General features: G+C 42.1%; 1 protein-coding gene across 7 annotated transcripts in view; it reads left to right on the forward strand.

Moving 5' to 3' along the window:
- Rbms3 (RNA binding motif single stranded interacting protein 3) overlaps nt 1-22,643 on the forward strand; it is a 664,175-nt gene that overhangs the window by 423,434 nt on the left and 218,098 nt on the right. For all 7 annotated transcript variants that reach the window (XM_052187038.1, XM_052187040.1, XM_052187041.1 and 4 more), the window contains exon 6: nt 12,048-12,127. In XM_052187038.1, coding sequence (XP_052042998.1) covers nt 12,048-12,127 — 80 coding nt within the window. The remainder of the gene's footprint in view (nt 1-12,047; nt 12,128-22,643) is intronic.

Genomic DNA, 22,643 nt, shown 5'->3' on the forward strand with positions numbered 1-22,643 from the left:
TTCTTTTCCTTTCCTTCCCTTTTCTTTCTTTCTTTCTTTCTTTCTTTTTCTTTCTGTTTGATTGTTAGATGGGTGGGTAAGTAGATGAATGGGTAGATGGGTTGGTGGGTGGGGAACAGACATGTGTATGGAATGGATGATAGGTGATAAATTGGTAGGAGGTGGATGTATTGATGGGGGAATGGGTGGGTGGATGGATGGATAGGTAGGTGGATGGATGGGTATATAGTTGAATGGGTAGGTGGGTGCATAGATGGGTAGGTAGGTAATTGGATGGGTAAGTAGGTGGATGTGGGGATAGGTGGGTAGATGGGCAGGTGGGTGGATTGATCTGTAGGTGGGTAGATGAAAGAACAGAGGATAGAGGAGTTGGTAGGGGGTTGATTAGCAGACGGATAGGTGAACAGGTGGATGTCTAGACGGATGAAAGGATAGTCAATTTTGTGATTAGCATTCTGTGAGATTACTAAGTAGCTTAGCTCAGTATTCATAAAACTCAGATCTGTGCCCTTGAATCATCAGCTGAATTCTTCTGCTGAAATTCAGGTGGTTTCTTTGTTTTGTTTTGTGTTCCAGAGAGCAACACCCTCTGCATCCCTGGGTAGCCTCAGCCTCCCAAGTGTCTGGATTATAAGTGCATGTTCCACAGGTCTTTCTTCTCTCAGTACTGAATTGACTGATTTTGGAAGGCATGTAGATTTAAAAGAAAAAAACACTAAGAAATCAGAAAACAGAAACTGTGAGCCTGTCTTGCTTTGCAGCTTTTTGGAAATGGAGGAAGAATGAGTCCTCCTTTCTCTGAGAATTTAAGATTTTAAGTTTTGAGAAGCAGAACTTCCCTTGATTGACCTAATGGCACAGACTAGGACAGAGCTTTTAGTTCTACCATGTGCTAATAGAGCCTTTAGTTCTACTAATGTGCTAACAGAGCTGGCAATATTCCTCCCCACACCGTAGCATTTGCTCTGTGTGCTGGAACAGTGGTGGCTCTTGCTTCTTCTAACAGGACTAGAAATAAAAATGTTCAGAGTTCCTTCTTTTTCTAAAAGAAAAAAAATGTTACTACATTTTTTTGTGTTGTGTGTGGAGAAGAGGGGACATATTCCATAGCCCATGTTGTGCAAAGGTCAGAGGACAACTTCTAAGGGTTGGCTTCCTCCTTCCACCATGGGTGTTCTAAGCCCTGAACTTGGGTTGTTAGGCTCTAAGGCAGGTGCCTTTAGGGGCTGAGGCATTCACAAGACCCACCCCCTTTTCCTCACTCTTCGTTTTTCCTTGAGAAGTCTCTTTCTGAACCACAAAGCAGAGATGATTGAACAATGTTCTTGATTCTCCTGGGGCTAATACATAATGTATTAGTGAAGGTTTTGCTGCTGTGAACAGACACCATGACCAAGGTGACTCTTATAAAGGACATTTAATTTGGCCTGACTTGCAGGTTCAGAGGTCTGTTATCATCAAGGCAGGAGCAAGGCAGCCTCTAGGCAGACATGGAGCTGGAGGAGGAGTTCTACATCGTCACCCAAAGGAAGCCAGGAGCAGACTAAATTCCATGTGACTAGGAGGAAGGTCTCAAAGCCCAGGCCCACAGTGACTACTTTCTCCAACAAGGCCACAACTACTCCAACAAGGCCACTCCTACTCCAACAAGGCCACACCTACTCCAACAAGGCTACACCTCCCAATAGTGCTACTCCCTGGGTTAAACACATTCAATCACCACACACAGCAAGCAAGAGAAGGTGCTGGGTTGCATAAAGATGCCACTAGCAGTTGTGCTAAATAAATAAATAATAAATAAACAAATAAACAAACAAATTGAGGTTCTTCCTCGAGGATGAATCTAACGTAGCATAGTCTGCAGATACTCAGACTGAGAGAAAAGCCATGCAGAATGCCCAGCTCACGGTTAGAGTGATGGATCAGTCTATAAAGCACCTGGGCAGAGCTCCAGCCCTGTTTTCCTTTGTGCCTATTTACAGGGTCTAGCATAGATGTCACACATAGTAAACCTTCATCAATTTTGTGTGTGTGTGTGTGTGTGTATGTGTGTAAGATGTTATTCCCATAAGGGTATGCATGTGTGTGTGTGCTTGAATGGGCATGCATTAGTTTGGGCATGTATGTGTACATCTGTGTGTATATGTGTGCATGTTTATTCTTATAGGTGTGTGTGTGTGTGTGTGTGTGTGTGTGTGTGTGTGTGTGAGAGAGAGAGAGAGAGAGAGAGAGAGAGATGTTTACTCCTGTAGGTCTGTGTGTGTGTGATGTTTAGTCCTTTAGGGGTGTGTGTGTGTGTGTGTGTGTGATGTTTACTCTGGTATGTAGGTATGTGTGTGTCATGTTTACTCCTGTAAGTGTGTGTGTGTATTTACGCCTGTAGGTCTGTGTATGTGTGTGTGTGTCATGTTTACTCCTATAGGTGTGTGTATGTGTGTATATGCTGTTTACTCCTATAAGGGTGTGTGTGTGTGTGTGTGTGTGTGTGTGAGTGTGTACACATGCTCATGTCTTTGGGTACATGTACTCCAGAGGACAAACTCAAATGTCATTCCTCAGATGTTGTCCATCCTCCCACCTTCCTTTTGAGTCAGGGTCACTAACTGACAGCAACTCACCAAGTAGGTTAGGCTGGCTGACCAGGGAGCCCTAGGGATCTGCCTGTCTCTGACTTGCTGACACTAGGCCGATAAGCCTGTCCAACTATGCCTGGCTTTGCACATAGTGCTTGAATTCCAATCCAGGTTCCCATGCTTCTGTGGTAAGCACTTGACCCTTATGAAATGACTTATTTCCCCAGTGACCCTTGAGTAACTCGATGACTAAATGAAGCACTTCAGGTTTTGCTTGCTCACTTGGATTATCGCAACGGACAGGGAGACTAATTGACTGAGGACCACAAACCACCTCTACCCCAGGGGGGCAGTGCATTGTCACAGAAAACCACAGTAGCTTCAGCCCAGCTTAGAGCTTAGATCGGTTCTTCTAGAAGCCCACCGTGTTCCAGACCCCATGAAAGGGTTCACTGTCCACTGCAGGAGCAGCTAGCTTATATTTGTGTGTAGTAAGCTGTAACCTGCGCCTTGAGAATGTATCTCTATCTCAATGGACAAAGCCTGCGCGTTGTTTCACTGTGAATATCACCCCAGCCATTCCTCATCACTAGACGTGATCCTGTCATTCAAGAAATCTGAAATTCCTTTGACTAGAAAGAAACATGTCCCCCATTATTATTTTACTTGCAAGCTATACATTAATCTTCTTTGATAACCATCTCTTCAAAGGAAAAGGACTATCTTCAATTTATATTTAAAACTGTGACCATCAAAGCTTTGATCAGAATGCCAGTAGGGTGCACAGAAAAAAAAAGTTCTTCAGGATTCCAGAAACATTGAAGAGAGTCTGAAATTGTAGCCATTTTAATCTTGTGTTTTCTTTTCTGTTTTAAGAATTATCCTGTAACTTCAAACAATTTGGTGGGACCCTCCAAGACCCCAAATTGGCACTTTAGGGTACTCTGCCATAAACTTCTTAAAACAGAAGTTTATGGTAGGAATGTTGGTCCTCGGGGCTCCTAGGGAGCTGGTGAGTGCAGCAGGTTACCTTGCCCGTGAAGATGAAGATCAGGATCCCTCCCCCCCCCCCACACACACATAAATCACCGAGCCGAAAGTCACAAACCCAAGCTTTCTGTTTCCCATTCCCAGACACATGAGACCATTTGTCCAGGAAAATCACACAGAAGTGTTTTTGAGATACCACCGAAGCCTCTGTAGGCCTAGAGAAGGGATTTGGGGTCATTAATTGGGCTCCAACATCTGGGAACCGAGACCATCTTTAATAAAGCATTTGGTGTCCCCTGCGGGCTAAAGCGCATGAGAGAAGTCTGCGCATGCGCAGAGTACCTCGTGCACGCTTGTATTTCCTCCCTCTTCAGGGAACTCCATTTGCTTGTCTTGGAGGCTTGCTTCCTTTGGTGACTTTTAACCTGTGGGTTGCACCGCGCTTTGCCCTTTCCTCTGGAACGAACAGACTTTCTAATAAGTCATTGCCATTCTTCCCTTGTATTCACCAATTAAATAAAATCTACCAATTTATGTGAGTTTTAGACAAATACTAGCCTGCTTAGTAACAACTTATATAAATAGTAGGTTAAAAATAAGTCTTCGTATATTTTCTCCCACCCAAGTACTAAGGAGGCCTGACTGCATTAGTCCCTGAGACCAGATAAGATTAGGTATATTCAGAGTGGTTTGGCTGTAGACTTTTCATGTATTTCTAGAAATGACTTTTGAATATCGACGAAGTTTTATTGCTTTATTGTCTAGCCTGCACATCTTGTTCTATGTCCTCTCCTACCTCCTGAAATATAATGAGAAACAGAGATTTACAATAAAACCAGCAACAAACACAGCAAGATTTTGCAAAATGTTATTAAGTAAATGCTAGTGTTCGCTTCGCTGGCAAATGTTTGATTGTTTTTAAATGACCCACCAAATCAATCAAGCTGTTCTGTTTCTGTTGTTTGGGGTATATCTACCTTGACTCCACTGATGCATTAATAAAACAAAACAAAACGAAACAAACCCTGCCTTGTACTTTTCAGCATTACTTTTGGCATTAGTATCTAAGGCACCTGGAACCAGAAAATCAAATGTGACCAAGGAAAATCTCTCAAGGGTAAATTCAGTGATTAGTAATCTCCCCGCTGCAGCTGTGTCTGCACGGACACAGGTTACAGCTGTGTTTGCTGACGCTGAAAAGAGCAAGTCTTTCTTTCCGTAATTGTAATTCCTCTTCCAGTGGCTGGGCAGATGGGCAGATGTGACCCATGGGGAAATCAGCTGGCCGCTGATGCTACCAGCTTTGTCCTCTGTGTGTATCTCTCCTTCCTCTCTCACCTCCCACTTCCTGCTTCCTGTGTGTGGTGTGTGTGTGTGTGTGGTGTGTGGTATGTGGTGTGTATGTGTGTTCTCATCATCCAACACGCATGATCATGGGTGAAGAAGGCAGAGCCCTCTGTTTTCCTCTGGATATACTCAGAGCTCCAACCATGATCAATCAACTAGTTGTCCCTCAACCCCCAAACACAGCCGTCTTCTCAAAGGTTAGAAGAGATAGTGTATTCGGGAGCCAAATATGAGCAGCCTGGGAAAACAGGTCCGGGTTACCTCAAATACCGTGTTCCTGTGTAGTAGGTTCCATCAAGTTGTCATAGAAACAGAACAAAGCCAGCCAGAAATCAAGCCATTTTTCCAAATGCGTATCTGGAAAGCTCAGGAAGGCATGTTGCACTAGAAAACTTCGCTATAGTCCTCAGATGCTATTCAAAGGTGTCTGTAGCCCTTTGGTTGGTGGAAGCAAGCGCTCTGCTAAGTTAATACATTCAAAAGTTTTCAAGGGGTCACAAGGTCATAAGGAGGTTAGGTTAGACACAGACCCAGGCAAGAACTGGCTTTGAGGGAGTTGTTTGCAGGCTGAAACCACAGTTCTGAAAAAGTTCTTCACCCACCTGAAACTGCATTTGCTGAGCTGAGTTCCCAAGAAATTTGGGCCCAATCAACCCCTTCAGCCCCTTCCTGCTCTAAACAGTAATTAGGAGAGGATGAGGTGGGCAGTTGGACGGTGCTGTACCCATGGTTTTTCAGGCCAGTGGCTGATGCTCAGATGTCTAGAGAAGACACACTGGGAACTATAGCTCCTTATTGTTTGCTTTTTAAATCTGAGGCACTCTGGTTTTGCAGACTCCCTCCCCCAGCTTTCTGTAAGTTGGTCTGTCCCCTTGGCTCTCTCCACCTTTGTGGTGGCAGGTCATACTTCTGCATGGGCTAGAAATCATTTGTTTGTATCTCTCTCCTGTACATCTTATCGGTGTTTTTCTGTACTTGAAAACTCAAGGCCTCTTCCTGATACATGAAATATATTCATTCATTTCCTATTTTAGTTCATCTGATTAAAATGCCTTTGGTTTTCCTAAATGCCAGCAACTACTTAAGATGCCGCATCATAGAGATGTACATGAACACAGGAAGTCTGCTTTAGTGAACTGATTCTTTATTGGTTTATGGAAATGGCTAGATGTGATAAGTAGTGGAATATCAAATAATATCAAATTACTACAGTGTCACAAAATCAAGATAAAATGTGGGACTGTGATTTAGAGTGTGGGACCAGAGGACCAGCGCTGTGGAGACAGCTCTTTGAATAAGGAATATTTAAACATTTAAATATGCAAGTAATAAGAAGAAATCTCTAGGGAGATGGGAAGATAAAAACAATCCTGCTAAGGGGAAAAGGGAGTAAAGGATCTGGGGGGGGGGATGCAGATTTGGCAAGTTTGGGAAACAGAAGGCTCAGTGGTTAAACCACAAAGCAAGAGGCTGTCTTAACTATATCTAACTAAGAATAAAATGTGACTGCAGCTCAAAGAGATTAATGAAAAACTCTTTTGGAAAGTCCTGAGCTTCAAATTTTCGGCTTTGTACTGTGGTGCCAATGACAGGATGTTGTGTTGTGCTCAGGCCTCTTGCGTGCCCAGGGTTCACTAGTCTCCCAGGGGCCTTGGATTCACACTGGGCAGTGTGACCTGGAGCTTTCAATGCTGAGCCTTTTTAGTAGTGAGCATCACATACAAACAGGACTCTTACAGGCAAATATTTCCAGATCTGAATGTGCTAGTCTTCCCTATCCCAGAGTCAAGGACACTAACTTGGAAACACCTCGTCTTCAAGACTGGTTACCCCGACACCAGCCTGTCTCTCTTGACTCAATGTGCAGATGGCTTTCTTAAAAGCGATCAAGCCATTTTGGTTTTACTTTTGGCCTAGAGATAGAATTAGATCAGGACGCACACAGTGAAGAGTGTTGCACACTCTTAAGCAACACATCTTTTCTCAGGAAATCTGAAGGCGAAGGATACTTTCTGCATTGGCTCAGAAGGAAAGACATTTTTTTCTTGCCTATTTTTTGAAATATACATATTCTGTGGTTATTTTTTTATTTCTCTGTTATTGATCAAGGCTATGGATGTAGGTTGAGCCCATTATTCATTTCTCCATTGAGCAGATGAAGATGAACAGTAGTTCCCAGAACCGTGGGCCGAGTCATGGGAACTAACACCTTGATATACATAAGAGAGGTTGATGTCTGGAAGCTCTTCCTACCTACAGGTCGCAGGGACAAGCAGAGTCCAGATGCCTCAAACACAGAGCTGAAACGGGCAGAAAATAAGGAAGAATCACTCAGATTTCTTCTCTAGTAAAAATGAAATTTTGGGGCAGGGCAGCTGTATGTCTCGGTGTGTGTGTGTGAAGGTCAGAAGACAGCTCTCCAGGAAGCGGTCTCCTCCTTCCTCTTGTCAGGTGGCCTCTCTCCCTTGTTTCTGTTACTCTTCCTATCCAGGCTAGACGGCCCATGAGCTTCAAGGTAGTTTTCCTCTTTTTTTAAGAAGTTCAAGGTCATCATTACTGGCATGGTGAGTCTTAAATAAACAGGCATAAAATTCAACTGTGTAGTTGTACCTCTTCTGCCTGCTCAAGTCTGTGACAGCTGCTCTGACTTTTTAAATTAATTAATTAATTAATTTTAATTAATAAAAAATAATTAATTTTGGTCTTCTCGGATAGTCCTGTATCTAAGTTCTAGAGACTCTCTCTGTATCCGAAATTGCCTGGTTTGTTCTCCATGATAGAGCCTGCATCTCCAATGGACTTTTGAGAACGATGCCTTTCTTGTCATCCCATGTCAGGGTGGGTCAATAGAGTCATTTAGGAACATGTCTCCAGTTAGGGGTCTGTAGGATAAGACAGACTGAAGGGACAGAGAGACGGAAGGGAGCCTGAGTGAGGTGAGATGAATCAGCCTAGGAGCTCGGAAGGGACGGTGGGACACAGGGTCAACAGTGAACCTCAACTTGACTCAACACAGAATCATCTGGAAAGAGAATCTCATTGAGGGGTTTCATACTTGAGGTTGGCCTGTGGCCATGTCTATGGTAATTGCCTTAATTAAGTTGACTGTTGTGAAAGGCCTGGCTTATGATGGGCAGCACCAAGCCTTAGGATCAGATTCTAAACTGTAAGAGAGTAGGAAAACTGAGCTGAGCAAAAGAAAGCAAGGGAGCATGCGCGAAAGCATTTCCCTCCGATTAAAGCAAGGGAGCATGCGCGCATACCTTTCCCTCCCATTGGCTGCGTGTGAGGCATTACTGAAGTTCCTGCTCTGACCTCCTCACGATGATGAACTGGATGTAACCTTGATTTTTAAGCTGAAATAAACCCTTTTGTCCCCTAAATTGCTTTTCTTGTCAGGGTATTTTATCACTGCAACAGAAATGAAACTCAGACAGATGGCGAGGCTGTCGACGATGGTCTATCTTCTCCAAAACATCTCAATAGAGACAGAAGGAACAGCTTCTAGTCCAGGTCATCTGCTAACCAGTCTTCAGGGAGGAGGCCCATGGCATTCACATGCTGATTTTTTTTTTTTAAATCTCTGTAATGGAGAAAAAGATATGTGAGACAATTTCTAACTCTTTAGTACTGTGGTGCATTTTTATTTATTTAACCCTTTCATTACTGTGTGACAATGTGATACATGCATGTAATGACTTTTGATCAAATCCATACCATTCCCACCCACCCCTGTAATTCCTCCCGTGCAATCTCCATGCTTTTCTCCAAATTTCATGTATTCCCTGGCCCCCTTTAAACCCACTGAGTGCAGTTAATGCTGCTAGCATGCACATGGCTATAGGGCCATCTGCTTGAGCACGGGCACATCCCTAAAGAAAACTGACTTAATAATGGGACTCTTAGTGTATCTGGGCATGTGGCTCACTGACAAAGGCTTTTCTTAGTATGCCTTATGCCCCGTGCTTCATCCACAACATAGTAAAACCAGACAGCTTTCAGTGCCAAGCATTACCCACAGCCCCACTGCTGACAGGAATGAGTTGTAAAGGCTGAACCACCAAGATGCTGTGGAGTGTGCAGAGGGAATTAGCAGGGCTTGCTTTAGTATCTTATGCGTCCAAAGAATGGTGTGCGACTAACTGGAAGAGAGCAAGTGGCCAGTCAGAGTAGCCTACGTGGTGGGTAGACTCTGTCTCTAAGAAAAGATAGACGGTGCCTGAGGAGTGTCACCTCTACCATATGAGTGCCATGACTGCATTCACACACACACACACACACACACACACACACACACACACACACACAGGCACAAACCTAAAACATTTTTTTAAATTTTTCTTTGTCCTGGTGACTCACTATTGCTTCTATGCTACAATGGGTTAAAAAGCAAATGACCTGGGCTGGAGAAATGGCTCAGAGGTTAAGAGCACTGACTGCTCTTCTGAAGGTCTTGAGTTCAAATCCCAGCAACCACATGGTGGCTCACAACCATCTGTAATGAGATCTGATGCCCTCTTCTGGTGTGTCTAAAGACAGCTGCAGTGTACTTACACATAATAATAAATCTTTTAAAAAAAAAGAAAATATATTTGAAAAATAAAAGAGCAAATGACGTCACTTAATTTCGAAATGCCAGAAAGAGCACACATTGTTGTCATTAAAATTCCTCTGATAGCGTTGACACTTTGCGTAAATCTGACCAGAAATGAGGATGTTTGGCTCCTAAAGTTGGATGCTCCAAGCTACCAATTGCTTATCCAGTGCCCGTGATTGCAAAACCCCAACCATTTCACAAGAGCGGAAACCTCTAATTAGGCATAGAACGTGACAGAGTGGATTTGTTTTTAAATCCATGGCTTATAATACTTAGAGCTTTCAGATCTTGACCTGAGAGCACTGTGTTGAGGTGAGAGTGCTAAGCTGAACATGGGTTTCCACGAGACTTTCTTCCTCTGTGTGTCAAGCCTGACCCAGAACATTCTGCTAGTGCTGGATCAGGTTCCCTTGTATGTTGTAGTTTGACTGTGGGGATTGTGTGAGCTGTAAAATCAGTTTCCCTCCATAGCAGTAGTTGTTTAGATGAAGAGGAAGAGGAGGAAGAAGACTAATGAGGAGGGGGAGGAGGACGAGAGGAGGGAAGAGAAAAGGAAGAGGAGGACGGGAGGAGGAGTGGGAGGCAGCCATAGTCACAAGAACAGAATCTTTTAGTGTGTTTCAAAGGACTGAAGGCAGCAGTTGTAAGTCATGAGACAAGAGAGAAACAGGACCTTGAATGTGTGTTTACCTTCAAACAGCAGACCTAAGAAAACCCCCTGAAGCTTTACACATTCTTGGCATCTCCTAAGGGCCTGGTTAATGCATTGTCTGGTGAAGGCTTGGCCCCACCCGGGAGCCTTTCTGCAGGGCACAGAGGGGCTCAGCTCTCCCAAGAAAAATGGATGCACTGTGCTGAGCCAGGGTGGCTGGAGGGGCTTGTAAAGGTAGCTGCTTTGGGAGGTGGGGGGGGGCTTGAGAGCTCTCCTGTCAGCTTCAAGCCTTCCATGGGCCAGATTTCTGAGAGCTTTAGCTGGCAGCCTCTCGGAGCATTTAATTGTGAAACTTGAGAAGAAAATAGGCATGTTCTGGCTAATACAGGTATTCACCTACAGGTCTCACTTTTGTTCTCTTTCCAGAGCACTGCCCCTGCCCCTTTGGCAGCTCCTAGAGGCTCTGAGCCGTCTTTGCTGGGGCAGCTTTGCCACGTTCAAGTGTGTGGCCCCGTGTATCCAAATGAAATTGTCACTGCTGAGCGATACAATGTAACATGCTTTGATGCTGCCTGCTGACGGCCACAGAAAAGACTTTCATTGCATTTACTTTCTCAAAGAGTCTCTAATAGTTCACAGCAGACATCTACTTAGTTAGATCTGAATGAACCCAAAGTGAGCCATCTCCACTGCTACCTTTGTGTTCCTAGAAAGAACCCCCCCCCCACCCAGACCCGCCATGGTTATAAAATAGCTTTAAGAAAAGATGACCCTATTTAGAAGCCAGAAGGGAGACTTGAAACTTTCAAACCACAGTAGAAATAGGCTGGCTACGCATGTGGAGTGTATAGTGGCCCGTTTTCTTTTTAACTTGTTCTGTATTCCCAGAATCAGCAACTGCACATTGTAACCTTCAGCTTTTTTTTTTTTTGGTCTTCCTTTAGAATTATATATCATTTTAGGACAAAGAGAATGGATTTGACTTGTGAGGGTTTGCGAGCAACATTTAGTCTCCTCTGTCTGTTATCTGAGTGAGCTCAGTGAGAGACTTAAGAGAGAAGGGACTCTCAAGGCGTGAGCCTTCTATCTTTAACTCTGAGAATGAAATTCCCTTAATATACCATCTGTGGGAGTTAAGGGCCCCCGTTTCCTCTCCCATTCATGTCTCTACCCAGGAAGAATCTTTTCCTCAAAGAGGTAACAGGGAGTAGATCTCGTGTGGGAAGATAGGAAAACAGAATTAGAATTCTTTTGTTCCTGGAAAAGTTTCCTACTATTAAAAAATCTTACAGAAACAGGAAGTATATAGTTTGAGGGTTCTTATCATTAAATAATGGATAAAATTTTCTCTTTCTCTCTCTGTATTTATATATATTTGAATTTATATATTTATGTTATTTAAATTTTCATTTGTGGAGCTGGAGAGATGACTCTTTAATTAAGAGCATGTACTGCTCTTCCAGAGAACATGGTTCAGTTCCCAGCACCTAGCTGGGGTGGCTCACAGCCCTGGGGGAATCTGACTCTCCTTGATGTGACCTGACGCTCAGGGCCAGCCACATGATTCCTTCAGTCATCCAGTCATTTGGTGAACATCTATTGAGTGCTTTCAGCTGCCAAGAGCCCTGTGTGGAAGGAAGAAAATATCTCAGACTATGTCCACATGGGTAGCACTACATGGTTAAAACATGGAGCACTGGTAACCTTGTCATGTCCTATCAGTCCCCCATAGTTGCTATGGCAACAGATGATAATCCATGAGCATACGTCAAAGCAGACTTGTCCATCTCTTTCTTGGTTACCCTTTCTTGCTGTGTTCTTTATAAGAACAACTGGAAAAAAGTCTGTAATCTCACATTCATCTCTCTATACTTTTCTCCCCCTCTAGAATGGAGTCTACAGAAAAATGTGAGGTGGTAATTCAACATTTTAATGGAAAATACCTGAAAACACCACCAGGCATCCCAGGTAAGAAATTCCATTAAAAATCACGAAAAAGCACCTAGACTTATGACTATTGTTGAATCATTTACATGCTGTTGGGTGCTGGACAGGAGGGGAAACTTGTAAATGTGTGCTAGTTTCTTTTATAAAATCCACGTGGGTTGTGTAGAGTGTGTAGAGAATGCACACTTGTATGTGAGTGCACATGTCCGTACACTCACATGACAAGGCTAAAGGAGAACACTGGGTGTCTCCCTTTTCAATCTCATCTTTATCTCTTGAGACACTGTTTTACACTGAACCTCAGGCTCGCCATTTTGATTCTACTATTGGCCAGTGAGCTTCAGGGATGCACCTGCCTCCAACCCCTAGTGCATAACCGTGCATAGAGTCTACATGGATGTTGGGGATTTTGGCTTGAGCCCTCATGCTTGCTCAGTAAGTGCGTCATCACCCTCCACGCCAACTCTCCAGCCCATAAATGTGTGTGTTTAAGCACCACTGAGTGACGCGCTCCCAGACTTTCTTGGTGGTTTCTCATTGGCCCATGTTTGAATCTGTGCTGCTGATTCCATGAAGTGGATTAGAAGAAAAACAGAACAAAGTGCAGGTGTACTTGAGTGAGGGATGCTTGTGAGTCTCAACGTGAGTGTTGAATCCTTCATCGGCCATTTTTTTAAGTGGCTATGCAGCGATCTTTGTAGAAGAGCCAGAAAGCTCATGCTGGACCCCAAACAGTGCTTTCCACTTGTAAGAATAATGTGCAAAGACAAGTAAGCACTTAGCAGCTTTATGGCAATTTGACAGTCATGTAACCTGAGTGCAAAAAATTCATATTTTACAATAATGTAAGTGACAGTTTGAGAAATTATTAAAGGCTCCCATCTATACTATCCCAAAGCATTTTATATTTTCTCAAGGCAGACATCCTAAGATTTTTATATGCATTGTAAAAAGATACCGCTTCATGTTATTAAGAGTTATATTTAACATAAAAATTAAAATATATCATGTCTATCAAAATTATGAACACTGAACTTGGCTTAATCTGGTGGGGTGCAAGAAAGAAAGGTACGCGATGTTGGATGATCACGAGACCTAGGCACGGGGGGGGGGGGGGGGGGGTTCCATACTAGCCATCCCAGCACTTGGGAAGTGGAGGCAGGGGCATCAGAAGTTCAAGATCATCTTCAGCTACACAGAGACTTTAAGGACAGCCTGGACTACTTGAAACCTTTTGTCCAAAAAGTAGTATTCTATACTAATACATAAAAATTTAAGATTGAATGAAGTGCTGTACTGAGAAAAATTACAGTGTATGAGGAACTTTCTGATGCCTCTTGGTTGCTCTATTGCTGTTGATGATGGACTGTCTCAGTGGGAGTAAGTACATATATGTTATATATACACACACATACATATGTATATTAATTTATATTCTGGGTTACCATATCCTTCAGAGGGTTTGGAAATTTGGGTTCTAAATTCTGTAAAACAGAATGAGGTTACATAGAGGAGAAAATGTGAGATTTTGATGGAGTAGATAGGGCTTTTGCCCTGATTTTTTTTGGGGGGGGGGGAAGAATGAGGAAAAAACATAAAGACCCTTCCTGAGGATGCTTGAATGATGCAGAAGACGCAAAACGCAGATCATTGGTTAATCAGTGTGTGTGTGTGTGTGTGTGTGTGTGTGTGTGTGTGTGTGTGTGTGTAGCAAAGCCTGTGCCTTGACTTGGTTAGCTTCCATGTAGAACATCCCCTGGGAACTGACTACATCACGATCTACTTGGAGACATATGGTGTTGTTAAGAAAGGCAGTAACAGTTTTCTTCTCAGCATGGAAGCTGTCTTTGCATTTTAGGAGAAATACTGTGGACTCCCCCCAACCCCCGCCTGCCTTTTAGTATAAATAGACATCTTAAGACATTCTGCCCAGAACTGTGTGTGTGAGTGTGTATGTGTGTGTGTGTGTGTGTGTGTGTGTGTGCAGGCATGTGTGTATGTGTATATGGTGTATATGGGGGTTGTGCATTTGTGTGGTGTTATTTGTTAAACAGAGTCTCCTGCTGCAATTTGGTGAGATTAGCTGACTAATGCCTCCAGGATCTGCCTGCCCCCTCCCTTCCAGAGCAAGGATTGCAGACACACAGGGCCACGCCTGGTTTTTCTGTGCATACTGAGTGTCTGACCCCAGGAGCCTGGATTTGCATGGCAAGCTCTAATTGACTGAGCCATCTTCCCTGCCTCTCCATTTTCCTCACCTTAATCCCAGTTTACCCAACAGATGTTTTTGTACACCAAAGGCGTTGAACTAGATGTAAATCACATGATTCTGTTAAAAGGTTAAACAATGGAGAAACAATCATTAATTAAATTTTGAGCATTGATTTTTAACATTATAGGCATCTTCCTTTGAGAATTCCAAGGCATGCTAAAATCCATCTTGACCTGACAGGTTTGGAAATATTTTTGTTTGGTTTTCCCCCAATGTACAGGTAATTAAAATGATTTAATGCTAAAGACAAGGAGAGTTCCTACATATTCCTAAATGTCCCAGCATCCTTCCTGTGTTCACAGGCAGGGATAAGCACCTTCTTAATATCATAGCTACACCCAATGGACGCATGGTGCATAGCAAGAATTTGCTTGTGAGTTTTTCAGCCCCTTGTTATCTCATGGGAGCAAGAAAACCAACAGCTTGGTTCAGCTATGAAATACTTAGAGATAGAACTCCATGCTTCAGAGGCCTTCTCTCAGCACAAGAGAAATAAATATGCTGTACTGATCACAGGGAGTTCACAAATTTGCCTTTATTTATGCACAATCCTGGAAGTCAAATCAAGTTTAATAAAAGCTTCAAATGCTAACTGAAGATATTAAATCTTCAGTATGTAAATCTGATGTGAAATGCAAGAGAACCTTGTAAAAAATGGGGGTTTGGATGGATGGTACAATACAAAAGTGTCCCCAGAGGAGACAATGTGGACACCATGGCCAGTGGGATCAGATTGGGCATATGGTGCCTACTTGGATTGATGCTTACAGCTTTATGTTGATACATTTGAAATATTGTTTTCAGAATTCACATTGTTTAGAAGTGTGTGTGTGTGTGTGTTTGTGTGTGTGTGTGTGTGTCTGTGTCTGTGTGTCTGTGTGTGTGTTCTTGCCTCAGGCTGTGGTGTACATGGGAGGTTAGCAGACAGCCTCTGTGGTTAAGCCTTCCTTGCCTTCCATCTTGTTTGTGGCTGTGTGCTCTAGACTAGCTAGTCTGCGAGGTCCTCGGTATCCTCCTGTCTCCACCTCCCATCATGTTGTAGACAAAGTGTGACCACAGATACTCATGCCACTCTAATCTGTCTTCACATGGGTTCTGGGGCTTTGAACTTGAGTCCTCATGCTTACATGGTAAGCTCTTTACACTTGAGCCTGACATTCCAGAGAGTTGTCTCTTAATCAAGTTTTCTCTTCCCTTACAAAGACAAAATGTTCAAGGTTACTGGGAGCTCTTATATATAGCAGGGCCATCTCAGATCCACCAGTGATATAAATAATGACACAGAGACATTAATATTTTAAAGGCTAGGCTTTTCAGCTTCAGTTACCTCCTAGCTCCTCTAACAGACGAATCCTAGCACTATATCCCACCGCAAGGCCAGAGTCTACCCTCTGCTCCTTCCACTTCTGCGTCTGCTGACTCAGTCCCTTGGTTCTTCTTCCAGAGTCTCTATCTCTGCCCAGAAATTCTGCCTTCCACTTTCTGCCAAACTATTGGCTGTGAGAACTTATTAAAGCCAATCAGATACAATCCTGGACTGCCTTAGGCAGGTGAGGAAGGAACAAATATTTACAAAACAGGAGAATGGTGATAGACTGCTAGCCCTCTGCCACTAGCAACTAGTGTACAGAGATCTTCATATAGTGCACCCTAACATTATAGCACAGGCAAGAGAGTCCTTAGAGTGATTTTTTGTTTTGTTTTGTTTTTACAAAAGATTTATTACTTTGATTTATGTATGTGTGCTTGCTAATCTATATATGCACGTGGTTGGGAAGCATCCCATGGAGGACAGGGAAGTTGTTGGATCCCTTAGAGTGGGAGTTACAAGAAGCTATGAGCCAACATGAGTGTGACGGTCTGAACTTAGCTCTCCTGAAGAACGGTAAGTGTTCATAATGACTGAGCATCTGTCTAGCCTGTTTCCTTTGTTCTTTCTCTAATTAACCAGTTTCCTAACTCTTTGCAGTAGAATACTTGAGAGAGCCTGACCCTCTGGTGGACACACTAGTAAGTTTTTAAAAAATGACACTAATTGATCGGTCCTACTTGAAACAAAAATAGGGGTGAGTGCGATCAAAACTCACTGTACAGAATTCTCAGATGACTAATAATAGATGTGCAGTTCAAAAGAAATTGATGACCCCATTCTCCTGCTTTAGCACAGTTCAGTGTGTTTGGAATCAGAAGGCTGTGGCTTTGTAGGAGTGCACAGGCATGCTTCCAATGTGGTGATATTCAAATCTGTGTGTGAGGAAGCCATGGTCATGCACAACAGCCCAAGCTCAGTGTATCCTGACAGAGCTGTGGGTACCAGCAGAGGCTGAATCTCTCATCATCCTGCCTCACTCTGTATGAGCACAGAGCAGTCTGTGCCAGGCCACATCACTCCTTCTTTTGAGGGTAATTTGGGGACACACACACACACACACACACACACACACACACACGGTGTTTTCATTCTGTCACCCTTAGGGCGATGATGATGACCCTTAAAGTATCATCTGCGTAGCTAATTGCTGTGTCCAGGCCATCATGATCCCTGTGGTGCCATTTCTAAAAAGCATCAAGAAAAATAACTCCTTGAATACCAAGACTTGGCATGGTTATACGTTTTAAATTCAGAACCATCACTGCTAAGGACCTTTGAAAGGATACCATCTAACGTTGATCTCATTTATGTAGCCAACACCATTTGTGCTTTGGTTATTATGTGAATAATTTGCCCATTAAATATCAATTACACTGTTGTTAAGTTTCTATTTGTAACACACAACAATGTAATTTTGATGAGAATGATGTAGATGCCAACTTCTGATCTTCCCAGCTCTCTCTATACAGCTAGGCTCTTCCCAGTGATTCACAAAAAGTCTAATGCGAATGAGTATATTGTGCATTATTCCATTCACACCTATTAGAGAATCCCCAAATGGTTCAAATGCATCAGGTAAAAGGAAGAAGGAATGAGGGTGGGGAAGCAGATAGATGATAGATATGTATAGATAGATAAATGATAGATGATAGATAGATAGATATAAATGATAGATATGATAGATAGATAGATAAGTAGATAGATAAGTAGATAGATAAGTAGATAGATAAGTAGATAAGTAGATAGATAGATAAGTAGATAGATAGATAGATAGATAGATAGATAGATAGATAGATAGATAGATAGATAGATAAACAGAGATGATACACAGATAGGTTCTTGATAGATAGACATATATAGATAGATAATAGACAGGCAGATAGCTGATAGATATAAATCTAGGTAGATGGATAGGTGCCAAAATCAAATGGCAGAGCCTTAGGAGACCTGGCCAAGGAAGCTGAACAAAGATCAAACATTATTGTTACCACTAACATAGGAAGGTGAGGCCAGCCTCCCATGTTGAACAGGGCCAGCCATTTAAGCACTGCACTGCATCAGTACTATTAGCAGAAAGAAATTCTGCAATATGCAGTCCTTCCCCTAAAGAGCAAAGATAACACAGTGTTCCATAAATGTTGCATGCCCTGTGTATCGATCTTGATGTTTCCTGGACAAAATAAATGCTCATTAGTTGCTTGCCTGCCTCACCCCAGATATGTCTATGTCTTGTAATGAATTACACAGCCATGTTGGACAGCCCCAAAGCATTTCATTCTCAATGAGCTAGCAAAAGCAAAGATAACTTCCCAGATACTTAAATGCCCTGTAGGGCATGAACTCAAAAGGATCACTTTCAAAGAGGCCCTGGAGTGGTGTTGACCCACAGTGTGGAAAGACTTCCTCATGTAAGGACACATATTGATTGATGAGCACAACCTACATACTGCATCGTAAGACGAGAAATGTTCCTCCCCCAGACAAGACTTCTGCCTGGGAGCACATATTTATGTCGGCCAAGCTGTCTTTCCGGGGAGAATGGAATAATCCATTTCTATTATTAAGATTTCCTTATTCTTAGATAATTGCTCCTAATCCCAACTGAACTCCAGGAGATCCAGGAGAGTCAAAAGAGCTTGCTGTACTATAGAATGCTTTCCATTTTAACAGATTTTGTCCCCAACAGCAATTCAGACCAGCTAAGAACAAGAGAAATCCTATTTTCTGTGGCATAAAACTTCTTTATCCTTTATCTTCTTGATGTGTTGGCAGAGTAAATTCATTGTTTCATTTTTCTTGAAATAAGTAACAATATGTCAATTATGAATGCATATGAACAATTCATGAGCATGTCACAAAATTTTCTAAGAGTGGCTTTCTTTCATTAAAAGGAAATATTGGGCTGGTGAGATGGTTTAGTGGGCAAAGGCATTTACTGACAAGCATATGGATTTAGTCATCAGGAGTTTACACACACACACACACACACACACACACACACACATACACGCATGCATGCATGCACATACATGTTCACACATGCACACTAAATATAATCCAGCTAAGTTAAATAAATATTTGTTTAAATTTAACACTCCCTTTAAGACAAAGCAAATATAAACAGCACCTTTAAGTTCAGTATATGTTAAAATACAAAGTTTAAAATCTGAATAGCGAACAATCAATTTAGGAATGTTTGTGAGTAGGAAGTTCTGAAGACCAACAGTATCAATATTCCCTTCATGCTTCATTCTAAGTCCAGAAACATAACTCTGGCCAGAAAGTACTAGACTACATGGTTGGCAAAAATATAACCATATTGCTATGCTCAGATGCTACATTGCATTGTGGGAGAAAAGCTCATTTTGGGGGCTGGCAAGATGGCTCAGTGTGTAAAGATTCCTGCATCCAAGCCTGATAACCTTAGCTCAATCACTAGAAGTCACACAATGGAAGTGGAGACCACCTTCTGCAGACTGACCTCCATTCAGAGCATCATGTCACACATCTACACACATCCACACACACATATACATGCATATACATGTGTGTGCACAAACACATGCACGCATGCAGACATGTATGCATGCCCCCCAAAGTCCATTCTTAAATGAAAATAAAATTCATATGTAAAACAGACATTATAAAATATTCAACCCAATTGGGTATTAGTTTTAATTTCAGAATGTAAGTGGGATTTGGGAATGCTTAAGAGGAGTTGTTTTTAATGTTCTTTCATTTTTTCTTTAACTTTTTTAAAAATTTGCATCATTATCTGTGCATGTAGTGACTGTGGAAGTCAGAAGAGGATATTTGATCCCCTAGAATTGGGGTTACAGATGGTTGTAGCTGATATGTGGGTGGCAGAAATTGAGCCTGGGTCCCCTGCAGGAGCACCCAGTAAGTACTTTTAACTACTGAGCCATCTCTCTGCCTCTTAAATCTTTTTTTCTCTTCTTTTGAGATAAATTCTCACATCTCTCGGGTGGTTTCTGGTCAGGAACTCATTACAGAGCCAATAGTAATGTTGAGGTCCTGATGCTGCTGTTCTTGCCTCTGAATGTGGACATTACAATTGTCTGCAGAGCTGGGACAGGAACCCAGAGCTCTGTGTTCTCTCAGAAAGCACTTAAGAAATAATTTTCTCAAGAATTCTCATGTTTAGTGTTGACAGTGCTTTCTAGATTATTTCTGTGTACTCAATACACAGTAGGTTTGTAGAAAAGAAGTAGAATTATGTTGTTTAATACCAAAAAACAGCCAGAGAGCTTCGTGGTCACTGGTGTCTTTGGCTCTGTACGGCTTGGCAATTGACTTGACCCATCCTTTCTTAGCCCTTTGTGGACCATGCTAAACTTAGCAATGATAAACATGTAACCAGAAGCTGATTTAAAATAAGAATAAAAGAGACATGGGCAATACAATTGCAAACTTGATAATATGTTAGATAGAAAAAGACATGGATTTATCTAGAAGGGATCACAGAGATAAGGAAAAGCAGAATCCTGTGCCTCATGCCCATCCCCTTCTGTCATCTACACTTTTAGTTACAGGTGACAATGTCCATTTGTAAGTCCTCTAACAGATCTCACCACATATACACACTTAGTTTCTCCACTTTGCCACCTCAGAATAAATTGACCAGGGCTTGCTCAACCAACTCAGGCTTTATATAAACCCTGGAGAGCTGCCACCCCTGGGATAGTCAGTCCTACACTAGTAGGATTGACAGGAGAGCCTCACACATACTAAGCAAGCACTATGGCATTAAACTTTATCCCCAACCCTATTTTACTTATTCAGTTTGAGATAACATCCCACGAATTTGCCCAGATTAACTTTGATCTTACTCTGTAGCCCAGACTGCCATTGAATTTATGCAACTTAATGATAATAGATGTTTATCAACTGACAGTTCCAGGACACGGTCCATCATGAACAGGAAGTCAGTTGAGGTGGCAGTAGTTTGAAGCAGCAGCTCACATCCACAGCCTGGAAGCAGAGAGTGGTACATGCTACTGCTTCGCTCACTTCTCCACTTACACAGTCCAGGATCCCAGCCAGGGAATGGTGCTGCCCATAGTGGGCATGCCTTCCCGCCTCCATTAATACCCAGATAATCCCCCTAGGCATGCCCAGAGGCCCCTATCCCAGGCCATTCTAGATTCTTCAGCCTAACACTAACCATCATACCTTACTACCATTACTCTTCCACTCTGTCTCAGCTTTCCTGTTAGCTGGAATTTGAGGCTTGTAACACCAGGCTCAGAAAACAAAACAAAACAAAAGGAGTATCTCAAGAAATGCAAAGAAGTTCCTTGGCCCATATTTTTGTGTCTTTGCTCAATCCCATTGCTTTTCTTTGCCAGAAGGATGCTACAGTGCTTAGTATCAATAAATTGTAAATTATCATACATAAATAATACTGTCAAAATTCTAGTGGTCATAGGTACACAAGTAGCAAAAGAGTATGTGTGAGCTCTGGTTATCACATGAGGTTGTGTCAGAGAAGCATATGAGAATCTCAAACTCATCTCTGTAATCATGACCACCTTCATTGCTTATTTCCAAAATAGTAACTGCATTTAGGTTTGTACACATTTCTGAATTGAAGGTTTGACAGTAAAACCTTCCCAAATCAACAGTAAATTGTTAATTTGTTTCTAAGACAGTGTTAGGTTTTACCTCCTGTCAGGGCCTCTAATGAGTAAGCTATTTAGTGTCTGCCCAAGGATGGCTGATTAGCAGGCAGAGAGACTTGAGTGGCTTAAGACCAATTAAGGCACAAGCTAGGGAAAGCAAACTGAATAATTAAGTGCTTGGTGCACTTCTAAATATACCATTTCATTTAGTAGATTTCATTTAAAACCAATTCTAAGCCATTTCTGGATAAATGGTTAGTATTCTGAATTCAATATATTCCAATCTCTCCCAGGAACTGTCAAGAAGTCTGCCCTATACCCAACTCATTATTTAAGATCTCTCTTTTCTTTTTTCTTTTTTTTTTTTAACAATGAAGTCTTCAAAGACAGTGCTTTAAGAAGACTATGAATGGGAACACTCATTAGGCAGACTCTGCACCAGTCCTCATTTGGTATCTTATTATCTACCTCTGACTTCTCATGTCTTTAAGTCCATGATTGATGGATCAATTATTTTACTATTATTTTAGATTTTTCCCATTCAAAACCAGAACTGTCCAACCAGAAAGAGCATACCTGTGTTTTATCTTCTGGTTTTATGTCGTTCAATGGCAACTTTGTCCTACGGGCTTCAATTATATCCTTAAAAAGGTTGACTTTTATTTCTCCCTTTTTTCTTCATTTTTAAGAGCTTTTTTATTTTTACTCATGTGTATGTGTGTCTGTCTGTTTGTGGGCACCCACAAAGTCCATAAGGGAGGTGTGTGCTTTCAACCACTGAGCCACCTCTCCAACCTCCCCTCCCCTGTTTTTCTTTAAATAATTATGCTTCAAACTCTAGGAATACAGGTCCTATATTTTGCTGCTCAGTTTAGGCATTAGACCCAATACTCAAAATGCAACAATAACAATAATTACTTGTTGGCTGATAAATAACTAATTTGTTAATATCCAGTTCTGGTGGGCTGGACCCAAAGAACTCTTGATACTACTTTCCAGAATTTCAAATATGTTGTTTACATACAAAATAGGAATAAGATTGCTGATCAAACAGAATTGAAATAGAAAAATTAAGCCAGAGGCACTCTTAAAATTTTAGAAGATTAGCAAGAAGTAGGGTAGAGAAGTAGAGAGACCACTGTTTGCCTTGATTGTGGAAGAAGGCCAGAAGGCATGGGAAACTGAAATGGCAAGGGATTAGAATCTCCTCTCAAGCCTCCAGGAATAAACTCAGCACTGTGTATACACTGA

The sequence above is a fragment of the Apodemus sylvaticus genome, chromosome 7, assembly GCF_947179515.1.
Source record: "Apodemus sylvaticus chromosome 7, mApoSyl1.1, whole genome shotgun sequence".
NCBI lineage: Eukaryota > Metazoa > Chordata > Mammalia > Rodentia > Muridae > Apodemus > Apodemus sylvaticus.